General features: G+C 44.9%; 1 protein-coding gene across 1 annotated transcript; it reads left to right on the top strand.

The window, feature by feature from the left end:
• The first annotated feature begins 8,381 nt into the window (after window positions 1-8,381).
• On the top strand, window positions 8,382-11,977 carry LOC119305364 (G-box-binding factor 1-like). The gene is made up of 7 exons (XM_037581895.1): window positions 8,382-8,532; window positions 8,750-8,758; window positions 9,740-10,101; window positions 10,183-10,260; window positions 10,370-10,435; window positions 11,174-11,212; window positions 11,507-11,977. The coding sequence occupies exons 1-7, from the start codon at window positions 8,382-8,384 to the stop codon at window positions 11,768-11,770; spliced, it is 969 nt and encodes a 322-aa protein (XP_037437792.1). The 3' UTR covers window positions 11,771-11,977.
• Window positions 11,978-14,178: the final 2,201 nt, after the last annotated feature.

Consider the following 14,178-nt stretch of genomic DNA (forward strand, 5'->3'; position numbering starts at 1 on the left):
ACGTTTGATACACCCAAAGCACTCCTATGGTATCCAGGAGTTACACGATCTCATGGTCAAAGGAAGAGATACTTGACATTGGCAAAGCTCTAGCAAACGAACTACACGATCTTTGTGCTATGCTTAGGATTGGGTCTTGTCCATCACATCATTCTCCTAATGATGTGATCCCGTTATCAACGACATCCAATGTCCATAGCCAGGAAACCATGACTATTTGTTGATCATAACGAGCTAGTCAACTAGAGGCTCACTAGGGACATATTGTGGTCTATGTATTCACACGTGTATTACAATTTCCGGATAATACAGTTATAGCATGAATAAAAGACAATTATCATGAACAAGGAAATATAATAATAATACTTTTATTATTGCCTCTAGGGCATATTTCCAACAGTAATGGTTTGTCCGGACGTCGTAATCATACTTTATTAGATATGGTGCATTCTATGGTGTCTCTTACTGATTTACCACTGTCGTTTTTGGGGTTACGCATTAGAGATAGCTGCATTCACGTTAAATAGGGCACTGTCTAAATCCGTTGAGACGACACCGTGTGAACTATGGTTTGGCAAGAAACCTAAGTTGTCGTTTCTTAGAGTTTGGGGATGCGACACTTATGTCAAAAGGCTTTAGCCTGATAAGCTCGATCCCAAATTGGAGAAGTGTGTCTTCATAGGATACCCTAAGGAAACTATTGGGTACACCTTCTTCCATAGATCCGAAGGCAAGATCTTTGTTGCAAAGAATGGGTCCTTTCTAGAGAAGGAGTTTCTCCCAAAAGAAGTGAGTGGGAGGAAAGTAGAACTTGATGAGGTAATTGTACCTTCTCTCGAATTGGAAAGTAGCACATTAGAGAAAACCGTTCTTGTGATGCCTACACCAACTGGAGAGGAAGCTAATGATAATTATCATGAAACTTCGAATCAAGTTGTTACTGGACCTCGTAAGTCGAACAAAGCACGTTCCGCACCAGAGTGGTATGGTAATCTTGTCCTGGAAGTCATGTTATTAGACCATGGTGAACCTACGAACTATGAAGAAGCTATGATGAGCCCAGATTCTGATAAAAAGCTCGAGGCCATGAAATCTAAGATAGGAGCCATGTATGAGAACAAAGTATGGACTTTGGTGGACTTGCCCAATGATCGGCAAGCCATTGAGAATAAATGGATCTTCAAGAAGAAGAAAACGTTGATGGTAATGTCACTATCTACAAAGCTCGACTTGTCGCGAAAGGTTTTCGACAAGTTCAAGGGGTTGACTATGGTGAGACTTTCTCACCCGTAGCGATGCTTAAGTCTGCCCGAATCATGTTAGCAATTGCCGCATTTTATAATTATGAAATCTGGCAAATGGACGTCAAAACTACATTCCTTAATGGATTTATTAAACAAGAGTTGTATATGATGCAACCGGAAGGTTTTGTCGATCCTAAAGGTGCTAACAAAGTGTGCAAGCTCCAGCGATCCATCCATGGACTGGTGCAAGCATCTCGGAGTTGGAAGATACGCTTTGATGAGGTGATCAAAGCATATGGTTTTATACAGACTTACGATGAAGCCTGTATTTACAAGAAAGTGAGTGGGAGCTCTGTAGCATTTCTGATATTATATGTGGATGACATATTGCTGATTGGAAATGATATAGAATTTTTGGATAGCATAAAAGGATACTTGAGTAAGAATTTTTCAATGAAAGACCTCGGTGAAGCTACTTATATATAGGGCATCAAGATCTATAGCGATAGACCGAGACGCTTAATAGGACTTTCACAAAGCACATACCTTGACAAAGTTTTGAAGAAGTTCAAAATGGATCAGTCAAAGAAAGGGTTCTTGCCTGTTTTACAAGGTGTGAAATTGCGTCAGATTCAAAACCTGACCACTGCAGAAGATAGAGAGAAAATGAAAGTCATTCCCTATGCCTCAGCTATAGGTTCTATCATGTATGCTATGTTGTGTGCTACTTCTTGAGCTTGCGTTGGTTTTTCACTTGAAGAGAAAAGGGTGATGCAGCAAAGTAGAGATAAGTATTTCCCTCAATTTGACAACCAAGGTATCAATCCAGTAGGAGGTACAAGCAAGTCTCCAATCTATGCACCTGCACAAACAATCAAACACTTGCACCCAACGCGGTAAAGGGGTTGTCAATCCCTTCACGGTCACTTGCAAGGATGAGATCTGATAGAGATAGATATAAAATATTACTAAAGCCTAAAACAAAGTAAAAACTAATAAATTGCAGCAAGGTATTTTTGGGTTTTTTGGTACATAGATCTGAAAATATATGATGGAAAATAGACCTGGGGGCCATAGGTTTCACTAGAGGCTTCTCTCTTTAAAGAAAACATACGGTGGGTGAACAAATTACTGTCGAGCAATTGATAGAAAAGCGCAAAGTTATGACGACATCTAAGGCAATGAGTATGAATATAGGCATCATGTCCGTGTCAAGTAGACCGAAACGATTCTGCATCTACTACTCTTACTCCACACATCGAGCGCTATCCGGCATTGCATCTAGAGTATTAAGTTCATAAGAACGGAGTAAAGCCTTAAGTAAGATGACATGATGTAGAGGGATAAACTCAAGCAATATGATGAAAACCTCATCTTTTTACCCTTGATGGCAACAATACAATACATGCCTCGCTACCCCTACTTTGTCACTGGGTGAGGTCACCGCAAGATTGAACACAAAACTAAGCACCTCTCCCATTGCAAGAAAAACCAATCTAGTGGGCCAAACCAAACCGATAATTTGAAGAGAAATACGAAGATATCAAATCATGCACATAAGAATTCAGAAGTGATTCAAATAATATTCATATATAATCTGATCATAAATCCACAATTCATCTCGAAAAACACACTGCAAAAGAATATTACATCGGATAGAAATCCAAGAACATCAAGGAGAACATGGTATTGAAGATCATAGAGAGAGAAGAAGCCATCTAGCTACTAGCTATGGACCCTTAGGTCCGTGGTAAACTACTCACGCTTCATCGGAAGGGCAATAGAGTTGATGTAGATGCCCTCCATGATCGAATCCCCCTCCGGGAGGGTGCCGGAAAAGGCCCTAAGATGGGATCTCACGGGAACAAAGGCTTGCGGTGGTGGAAAAGTATTTTCGTGGATGCTTTTGATGTTGGGGGAATATTTGAGTATTTATAGAGCAAAGATTAGGGTTGGCGGAGTCCCATGGGGCCCACAAGCTAGGGAGGAGCACCCCCTAGGGCGTGGCCTCAGGGCTTGTGGAGTCCTCGGGACTCTTCTGCCCCCCTCTCCAAGCTCCGTGGATGTCTTCTGGTCCAAGAAAAATCATCGTGAAAGTTTTATTCCGTTTGGACTCCGTTTGACATTCCTTTTATATAAAACTCAAAACAAGGAAAAAACAGAAACTGGCACTGGGCTCTAGGTTAATATGTTAGTCCCAAAAAAAATATAAAATAGCATATTAGTGCATATAAAACATCCAAAGATAATATAATAGCATGGAACAATAAAAAATTATAGATACATTGGAGACGTATCACTGTGTACCAGACCGGATGTGTGCCTTGCCATAAGTTTGGCAGGGAGGTACCAAAGTAATCCAGGAGTGGATCACTCGGAAGCGGTCAAGAACACTCTAAATTACCTGAAAAGGCCAAGGATATGTTTCTCGTTTATGGAGGTGACGAAGAGCTCGTCGTAAATGGTTACGTCGATGCTAGCTTCGACACTGATCCGGATGACTCTAAGTCACAAACCATATACGTATTTATATTGGATGGTGGATCTGTCAGTTGGTGCAGTTCCAAGCAGAGCGTCGTGGCAGGATCTACGTGTGAAGTGGAGTACATAACTACTTGATACGTCTCCGACGTATCTATAATTTTTGATTGTTCCATGCTATTATATTATCTGTTTTGGATGCTTTATATGCATTAATATGCTATTTACTATTTTTGGTACTAACCTATTAACCTAGAGCCCAGTGCCAATTCCTATTTTTCCCTTGTTTTAGAGTTTCGCAGAAAAAGAATACCAAGTCCAAACGGAATGAAACTTTCGCCACGATTTTTCTTGGATCAGAAGACATCCAGAGGACTTGGAGTACACGTCAGGGAAGCCACGAGGCGGCCACAAGGACGGGGGCGTGCGACCAGGGGGTAGGGCGCGCCCCCACCCTTGTGGGCCCCTCGTGACTCCACCGACCTATTTCTTCCACCTACATATTCACATATACCCCAAAACCAACTGGGGGAGTCGTGAAAACACTTTTCCACCGCCGCAACCTTCTGTACCCGTGAGATCCCATCTAGGGGCCTTTTCCGGCGTCTTGCCGGAGGGGGATTCAATCACGGAGGGCTTCTACATCAACACCATTGCCCTTCCGATGAAGCATGAGTAGTTTACCACAGACCTACGGGTCCATAGGTAGTAGCTAGATGGCCTCTTCTCTCTCTTTGATTCTCAATACCATGTTCTCCTCGATGTTCTTGGAGATCTATTCGATGTTATACCTTTTTGCGGTGTGTTTGCCGAGATCCGATGAATTGTGGATTTATGATTAGCTTATCTATGAATATTATTTAAATCTCCTCTGAATTCTTATATGCATGATTTGATATCTTTGAAAGTCTCTTCGAACTATTGATTTGGTTTGGCCAACTATATTGGTTTTTCTTGCAACGGGAGAAGTGCTTAGCTTTGGGTTCAATCTTGCGGTGTCCTTTCCCAGTGATAGTTGGGGCAGCAAGGCACGTATTGTATTGTTGCCATCGAGGATAACAAGATGGGGTTTATATCATATTGCTTGAGTTTATCCCGCTACATCATGTCATCGTACTTAATGCGTTACTCTATTCTTCATGAACTTAATACTCTAGATGCAGGCAGGAGTCGGTCGCTGTGTGGAGTAATAGTAGTAGATACAGGCAGAGTCGGTCTACTTGATATGAACGTGATGCCTATATTCATGATCATTGCCTTAGATATCGTCATAACTTTGCGCTTTTCTATCAATTGCTCAGCAGTAATTTGTTCACTCAACGTAATATTTTCTATCTTGAGAGAAGCCTCTAGTGAAACCTATGGCCCCGGGTCTACTTTCCATCATATAAGTTTTCGATCTACAATGTTAGTTTCCTATTTACTTCCTTTGCAATCTTTTACTTTCCGTTCCATAAACCAAAAATACCAAAAATATTACTTTACAATTTATCCATCTCTATCAGATCTCACTCTGTAAATAACCATGAAGGGATTTATAACCCCTTTATCATGTTGGGTGCAAGTTGGTGTTTGTTTGTGCAGGTATTCGGTGACTTGTGCGTTATCTCATACTGGATTGATACCTTGATTCTCAAAACTGAGGGAAATACTTACTCTACTTTGCTGCATCACCCTTTCCTCTTCAAGGGAAAAACCTACACAAGCTCAAGAGGTAGCACTGCTTCAGAAGCAACACATGAAGGAGTCTGGATGAAGGAGTTCATATCCGATCTGGGTGTAATACCCAGTGCATCGGGTCCAATGAAAATCTTTTGTGACAACACTGGAGCAATTGCCTTAGCGAAGGAATCCAGGTTTCACAAGAGAATCAAACACATCAAGAGATTCTTCAACTCCATTCGTGAAAAGGTTAGGGATGGAGACATCGATGTTTACAAAATAAATACGGATCTAAATGTAGCAGACCCTTGACTAAGCCTCTTCTGTGAGCAAAACATGATCAACACCAAGACTCCATGGGTGTTAGATTCATTACAATGTAATCTAGATTATTGACTCTAGTGCAAGTGGGAGACTGATGGAAATATGCCCTAGAGGCAATAATAAAGTTGTTGTTATTATATTTCCTTATTCATGATAAAGGTTTATTATTCATGCTATAACTGCGTTGATCGGAAACTTAAATACATGTGTGGATACATAAACAAATACCGTGTCCCTAGTAAGCCTCTACTAGACTAGCTCGTTGATCAAAGATTGTTAAGGTTTCCTAACCATAGACATGTGTTGTCACTTGATAACGGGATGACATCATTAGGAGAATGATGTGTTGGACAAGACCCATCCGTTAGCTTAGCATATGATCGTTCAGTTTATTGCTATTGCTTTCTTAATGTCAAATACATATTCCTTCGACTATGAGATCATGCAACTCCCGGATACCGGAGGAATACCTTGTGTGCTATTAAACGTCACAGCGTAATTGGGTGATCATAAAGATGCTCTACAGGTATCTCTGAAGGTGTTTGTTGAGTTGGCATGGATCGAGATTAGGATTTATCACTCTGTGTATCGGAAAGGTATCTCTGTGCCCTCTCGGTAATACACATCACAAGAAGCTTAGAGTTCCACCAACTGCACAAAAAAGCATCTTATAGTCATGGTAGGAAAATTAGAAGAATGCTAGGTGAATTCACTAGGACACATAGTGTAAGAAAGATCTTCTGTGTAGCACTAAAGTTGCCATATCTAGAAAAGTTTCTTGTGAGAAAAGATCTTCGAAAAGTACCATATACGATCTAATTTTAAGAGCTTGTTGCAACAAACCTCTCCCCAGACCGCCACGCAGCACCCCTACCGAAACTCGGCGAGGCCGTCACCTCCAGCGGTACACCTAGGCTCCATGGCGCTTCTCCTCTGCCGCCGTTCCACACCTCTCCTCAGACTGTCGCTCAGGTACCATCTGCTCCTACGATGCTCACCATGCCCAGCAACTGTTCTGTGAATTTCTCGAGCTAAAATTTTTGTCCCTTCTTCTTTATAGCAATGGATTCGGATATGGAGTACATCTACGAGCCCTATGTTGAGTCATCTGACTCATCTGATGAGGAGAACTACATGGATGAGATGGCGATGATGCAGACGGTGCTTGCAGTCGTAGAGCGCGCGGATGAGCATGTTCTCAATTTCAAGGGATCGATCAAGGGTCACCGAGTGCTCAATCGGAACCGGGCACGCAGCCATTTGGCTGATGGACGACTATTTTGCCCCCAATGCCCTCTTCGCTGATAGTTTTGGTTGGCGATTTTAGGTGCACAAAAATGTATTCGATCGTTTGTACCATGGCGTCCGGTCCTTTGATGACTACTTCATCTTCAAGAAGGATGCCTTGGGAAGGATTGGGCTCTCTGGTTATCATAAGTGCATGGCCGCACTGCAGATACTTGCATATGTCACGACCGCTAATTCGTGGGAGGAGTACGTACGGATGCCGTGGTCGAGGTGCTTGGACCTCAGTACCTGAGAGAACCAACTGTGAAAGACACCGAGAGGCTCTTGGAAATCTCAGAAGCAAGAGGTGGCCAGGTTTGCTTGGATCACTTGACTGCATGCATTGGAAATGGAAGAACCGCCCAAAAGCTTTTCAAGGGAAATATCAGGGTCATGTTAAGAAACCACCATCATTCTTGAAGTAGTTGCATCACAGGATATTTGGATTTGCCACACTTTGTTTCGCATGTCTGGGTCTCATAATGACATCAATGTGCTACAATGATCACCATTGTTTACTAGGCTGACTGAAGGAGAAGCTCCTCCTTGCCACTTTACTGTCAATGGGCATGAGTACAACATGGGCTACTATTTAGTTGATGATATCTATCCTCCTTGGGCTACCTTTGTGAACACCATCTCTAACCTAGTTGGTCAGAAAAAAATCTCACTTTGCCCAAAGACAAGAAGCAGCTAGAAAGGATGTTGAGAGGGCTTTTGGAGTTCTGCAGGCACATTTTACAGTTGTTCGTGGACCTGCCAAACAAGGGGATCCGGAGACCTCGTGGAAGATGATGACCGTTGTGTGATCATGCACAACAGGATCGTGCAGAATGAGCGTGAGGATGTTGTTGTAGGTTTTGAATTTGAAAACATGGGTGATCATATCGAACTTCCGACCAAAATCTGGACACATTTGAAGAATTTGTTCAAATGCATCAACAAATTTGGCATCGAGCAACTAAAGAAAGATTTGATTGAGCATCTATGGACGGTCAAGGGGGAGACGACATTTTGGAGTGTAATATTTGATTTTTTTTATTAGAACTACCGCTGCATTTGAACATTTAAACTATTTTAGGTTATATATGTGGCTATTTGAACTTGTAGACTTAAAAAAATTCAATTAGATGTATGCGGACAATGTTGGATGGCCATCTACCACATCAGTCTTCATGGACTGCTCCATCTGTCCGTGGACAGACGCTCGAGCAAATTTATGTGCCATCATTGGAGACGCCCCTATAAATCATTGGATGGAAGGACACACACCAATCAGTGTGTTGAGAAAAATAATATATCATGATCAAGAAAAGTCTAGGCTTCCCTTGCCTCCCGCCGGCGGCGCCGTCGGTTCGCCTCATCTTCGATGGTCTTAGGGACATGGCGGCACGGTGGATCTCGACCCTTGCCGGCGGGAGGGTTCTGTTTTCAGTTGTTCCTTGGCGTTTTGTTAGACTTCGTGTCCTGCTTATGAAGATGAGACGACGACGGCTCCCTGAAGATGGAATAAGGTTCTCCCCGCCTTGCCCCCGTCTGGTATGTCTAGCATTATCGGTGGGCGTGCGAAGATTTGTGTCTAGCGAATCTGTCGTTGGTGGATTTGCTCGGATCTAGTTGTAGTTTGTCTACGTTCATGTGTTTTTAGGATGGATCTTTCGATCTACATTACTTTTCATCGACAGCGGTACTGCTGCGCTGGTCTTATGAGGCCTTAGCACGACGACTTTCTGACTGTCTACTACAACCAGTTTTGCCTGGTTCCGACGAGGGAGGGACAATGACGACGGCGCGTCTTCGGCTCACTTCAATGCTTATAGTCGTTGCTAGATGGTCTACAAATCTGGACCTAATTTTTATTATTCCTGGTGTTTTTTTTTGAACATCAGTACAGACACAAGCACTCATATACAACGCATACACTCATCCCTATGAACGCGCACACGGGCACCCTATCCCTATGAGCACCTCCGAAAGACTGAGCCGGCATATCATCTTGAGATTTATGAAGTCACTATAGGCGCTTTGTCGTCGACGGAAACGTCTCCTCCCACTGAATGCGCATCGCCGAAAATCCTGAAATAAATCCAGAAATAAATGCGAGCATCAGAATTTGAACCCTGATGGGATGGGGATACCACAGTCCCTCTAACCATCCAATCACAGGTTGGTTTGCTCCGATATTTGTTATATGGCATGATTGAAAAGATCAAAAAGTTTTTCTGGCGCAATAAAAAAAAATCAGCAGTCCTCACTCACGACCAAGTTACGAGCAAGGTAACTTCTCCGACTCGGTGATACTGAACCGACTGAGCCAAGCGTGGTCTTCCAGGCCGTTCCCTCCCCGCCCGCAGCCTGTCCTGTCCCGTTCACACGCGGCACCGTTTGCTCCTCCTACTGACCGCGCGGCCCCACTTATGCCCTTTGGGTCCCACACCCGCCGAGGGCACCGAGCGAGCTTCCACTGCTCTTCCTGGCTGTTGAGCGGTCCATGTGTAAGTCCGATGCGGCCATAGTACCACACGGCGCCACATCCCACTGACGCCAATGGCCCACCAGGAGGAAGCGAGCGGACGGCTGACGCATGTCCGCCACGTGTCCGTGCTACCTACGTGACGTCCTGTGGCGTGGAGACGTGGCGGCTGGGCACGGGCCAGGGCAAGGTGTAGTACTTGAGGAGGGTACCGGCCGCCGCCCTTCTCTTCGCCTTGGCATCAACTCCCACCCCGTGTCTGCTGCAGATGCCAAGATTGTCCCGGTTGCTCCCATGTCTGATCGTAGCGGCCAGCGGCAATGCCGCCGAGGCGTCTCGGGCGACGTGGAGCTCGACGCGGCCATGGCACTGGCCAACATGGCCGGCGTTTCGGGGCCAGCAGCTCTTCCCGCCGTGCACCCGGCGGCGCCGCAGCATGGAGGCAGCCGTGAGGAGGAGGAGGAGGAGCTGGCGAGCACGAGGCTGAGCCTGGAGCTGGGCAAGGTCGGCATCCAGGCGTCGTGCTCCAGCAGCTCCAGCGCCGGGTGTCCCTCGCAGCAGGCGCGGGTGGCCGTGGCGGCTCCAGGTGGAGGCGGCTACGGCCCAAGGCCCCGGCATACGCTCACCGAGGTAACTCAGCGGCTATGTCGCGTGGATGCAAACCTGTGCTGGCTCCCACTTGACCCCTAGTTTCTTGTGCGGATCCAACAGGCTGAGAAGGAGGCAAAGCGGCTGCGGCGCGTGCTCGCGAACCGGGAGTCTGCGCGCCAAACCATACTCCGCCGTCAGGTTATAATATTTTGGCTTTCACAGCGTTCGTATAGAACCATCTCTCTGTATACTTACAATTCATCCGAGCTACTCCAGCTTTATGTAGTGTTGTCTTAATTTTAATTAGGCGATCCGAGACGAACTGGCGAGGAAAGTTGCGGACTTGTCGTCACAAAACGAGAGCATGAAGAAGGTATGCCGATAGGTTTATGTAGCAGCAAGAATGGCAATTAACAGGAACAAACTTTAGGCTTAACCTATGTTAATTCCCCCTTTGTTTGCGCAGGAGAAGGAGACGGTGATGCAAGAGTATCTCACACTCCAGGAGACGAACAAGCAGCTGAAAGAACAGGCACGACATCATCTGCCGCTTCCATTATTTTAGTGATCTTTATTAGTACGTAGTAATTACTAGTGTCAGGGCAGAGAGAATCTAGCATGTTCGGAGCCTCCAGTTGTTCCCCTGAAAGCGAGCCACATGACTGCACTTTACTATTGTAGTAGTACCCCAGTCCAGTACTAGTAGTCGCTAGCTAGGCCAGCAAGCAGTCATCGGAAACGCAAGTCATAGTCGAACCCAAGTACCGAACTGGAGACACGTAGTTCTTGATGCCATATGTATGGATAAAACGACATCCGTGTTTTCTATATTTGGCTTTCTGCCAAGATTGCTTTCTTCTTTAATTTGTGGCCCAAAGTTGCCGCACACGCTTCTGCTGTTCTACTGCTCATGCCCACAAGACTCAAAGTAGCTATAGGTAGGGTGTGCCGCTTGTTGAGACGAGCTTTTTGCCGGTATGTCCAGGTCTTCAGAGCTTTACCAATGCCATCTCATTTTGAATCGTCCTTCTGCGTGCAAAGAGAACCAAACACCTGGAGCGAAAGCTTGCTGTGATCCTGACTAGTCGTGGATGATTTTCTCCATCTACAGGTTATTGCGAAGACGGCAGAGAAGGCGCCGCCGCCGGTGGTAACGTCTATGGACACCACGCCACCAGCGGAGCAGCGGGCAGAAGCCACGCTGTCCACGGCGGCCCCGCTGGATGCACCCCCTGGGCCGGGCTTCCTTTACGCAACAGCTGGGCCCTCGGCCGTGCCGGTGCCGTATGTCTGGGGCTCTTGGCCGGGGTACCATCCCAACGCCAGCAACATGGGCGGCGGCGCCAGCACTGGACATGCCCCGCCGCTCTGCTTTCCGCCCTGCGCGTGGTACTACCCCGTCGTCACCGACCCACATGGCTCGCCGGCGACATCTTACGCGCAGCCGCTCCATGAGACGACGAGCGGGGGCGCCAGCCAGGGTACCGGCGGAGGAACGGCCGAGGAGGACACCGACGACGACCCGTGCTCGCTCACGCTGGGGCTTGATGTCGACAGGAAGTGTGCGACGAGCGCCGAGAGCGGCGGCAGCCGTGCTGTGGCGGGCGAGAGGGAGAGGGCGGTGATGGCGGCGGAGGCGAGAAAGAGGAGGAAGGAGCTGACGAAGATGAAGCAGACGCATCTCGGCGGCCGTCCTGGAGACGAGTAGGTCTCTGGCGCCATTGACGGGGGGTGACACTATTGTTTTTTTTTTGTTTCTAGCTGGTCGTTTCATTTTGGTTGTTATAAGTTGTTTTATCTGGTTTTGTTTGGCCTTTTGCTCGTCCAAATGATTTCAGTTTTCAAATTATTTTGTGGTGCAATCTGTATACAAAAGATTAGTAGGTTTGATGACGTGCAACAAGAGTCATGTACTCCCTCCGGTTTTTACTCCGTATGTACTCACTCCGTTCTAAATTACTCGTCGTGGTTTTAGTTCAAATTTGAACTAAAACCACGACGAGTAATTTGGAACGGAGGAAGTATATATAACAACATATATAAGATTTGTCTTAAGTCAAACTTCGTATTTACCTCGCGAAAGAAACTAAATAAAGTTTCACATATTTATATGAAAAATATTGAATCTACCTGTAGTAAATTATATAATATAAAAATTAAATTCATGGCGCATCTAACAATATGAATTTCATATTATGATTGTTGATATTTTCATACAAATATGATCAAACTTCACGAAGTTTGATCTTAGACAAATTTTATATGCAGAATAAAATTGATCAAAGAGTTTTACTAATAATGTTTAATGTAGCTTACTTCGACACAGCAAATTTTTGTCGGAGAACTTAGCTAGTATCTCCCCCAAGCTTTGTAGCACTCCCTCCGTCCGGAAATACTTATTGAATTCCGGACGGAGGGAATATATGATTTTCCTGAGTTTTTGTGCGAAGGAGGTTCAATCTTCTCGGAGTCTCGCCATCCATCTTGGAGAGCGGGTAAAACTTGTTCATGAATTTTTTCGCGTAGGCTTTCTAGTTGGTTATGGTGCTGCTATACGAAAGCCTGTTATACCATTCTTCCGCTTTGTCACCCAAAGATAATTTAAAGAGTTTAGGCGAGATAAATCTCAAGGAACACTTTAATTTTGGAAATACCGCATAAAGCTTCAAAGAACATTATAAGCGCTTGAGGGTCATCTTCTTCACATCTTGAAAAGACATGATTTTTCACTTTATCAGTAAGTAAACAATCAATCGAATATTCAGAAGTAACATTGGTAGGATAAATTATCAGAGATCTTGAACCCATGGAAGGGGCACAATAATCCTTCAAAGAAGTTTCCTCGTTTGGATGATCGGCGTGTCCGCAAACAAGTAACTCGTAATATATTCTGGTAGATAAGTTCTTCTAGAACGAGTAGTCTCTGTCGGTGAAAGTGAGCATCTACAATAAGAACACCCGCAAATCAGTTACAAAACAAATACTCTGCGGTTAGCTTCCGGACAACGGCGTCAAAAAAATCTTGATGGCCTGCACATAGTAGCGTAGCATCTTTGTATAAATATCCCAATAGTTTTCGTTCATAACAAAGGACGGAGGAGAGTACTCTGAGCGGGTTTCGGTCACACACAAGACGTCACCTTTTTGTGTGGAGTAACTGTCTGAAAATCTGTAAATGGTATTATTGTCCCGTGAAACAAATATAACAGTGGTGAAAGAGTTGAATGTTGTTACGAGAATAATAAACGACTTGAAAGTAAATAACATAAAGTAAATGGTTATTGTCTGGAATAGAGAGGTTACGCGCGGAGAAACTTTAGATCATGGTTACATCAAAGTGTACCAGTGTGAGATAATACCAGTTGCCTTACATCGTGATTCCAGTGTATAGGTTGTTTGTTCGATAGGAAAATCACCCTTGTGGTCTAACTCCTTCACGCCGGATTCGTTCTCCCCTACAGTCCTACTTCAACGTTCTCATTACATGGTCGTTTTCGCAATCAAGGTCATAAGACCAGAACAATGCATTAGGTTTTGAGGATCATCGTTATCTCATACTGTCTTCGCTCCTCATAGATACCAACATCTGTCACCTCTAGGTCAAAGCGACATGATCCGTCTCCAACGTATCTACTTTTCCAAACACTTTTGCTCTTGTTTTAGACTCTAGCTTGCATGATTTGAATGAAATTAACCCGAACTGACATTGTTTTCAGGACAACTACTTTAGTGTTGTTTTTATGCAGAAATAAAAAGTTTTCGGAATTGGACGAAAATTCACGGAGAATTGTTTTGAAATATATATAAAAATACTAGCGCAAAGATCTACTAAAGGAGGCCCACCAGAGAGCCACAAGCACTAGTGGTGCCCCCAGGGGGCTCGCATCTGAGCTTATGGGGGCCCCCGGCTTCCATTTGCCCTACCTCCAAGTCCATAAGAAACGTCTTCGCGAGAAAAAAAATCAAAGAGAAATTTTTATTGTGTTTTACTATATGGAGCCGCGGACACCTCTTGTTCTTTATCAGGAGGCCTGATCTGGAGTCCATTCGGGGCTCCTAAGAGGGCAATTCGTCGCCGTCGTCATCAACAACCCTTATTCGTCAGCAACCTCATGA

Source organism: Triticum dicoccoides, chromosome 5B (genome assembly GCF_002162155.2).
Source record: "Triticum dicoccoides isolate Atlit2015 ecotype Zavitan chromosome 5B, WEW_v2.0, whole genome shotgun sequence".
NCBI lineage: Eukaryota > Viridiplantae > Streptophyta > Magnoliopsida > Poales > Poaceae > Triticum > Triticum dicoccoides.

What these genes read in the sequence shown, in the direction of transcription:
- LOC119305364 (XM_037581895.1), top strand. Translation starts at nt 8,382, where the DNA reads ATGGCGGCACGGTGGATCTCGACCCTTGCCGGCGGGAGGGTTCTGTTT. An exon ending in AAACCATACTCCGCCGTCAG is followed by an intron (nt 10,261 to 10,369) that starts GTTATAATATTT and finishes AATTTTAATTAG; the next exon opens with GCGATCCGAGACGAACTGGC. An exon ending in AAAACGAGAGCATGAAGAAG is followed by an intron (nt 10,436 to 11,173) that starts GTATGCCGATAG and finishes CTCCATCTACAG; the next exon opens with GTTATTGCGAAGACGGCAGA.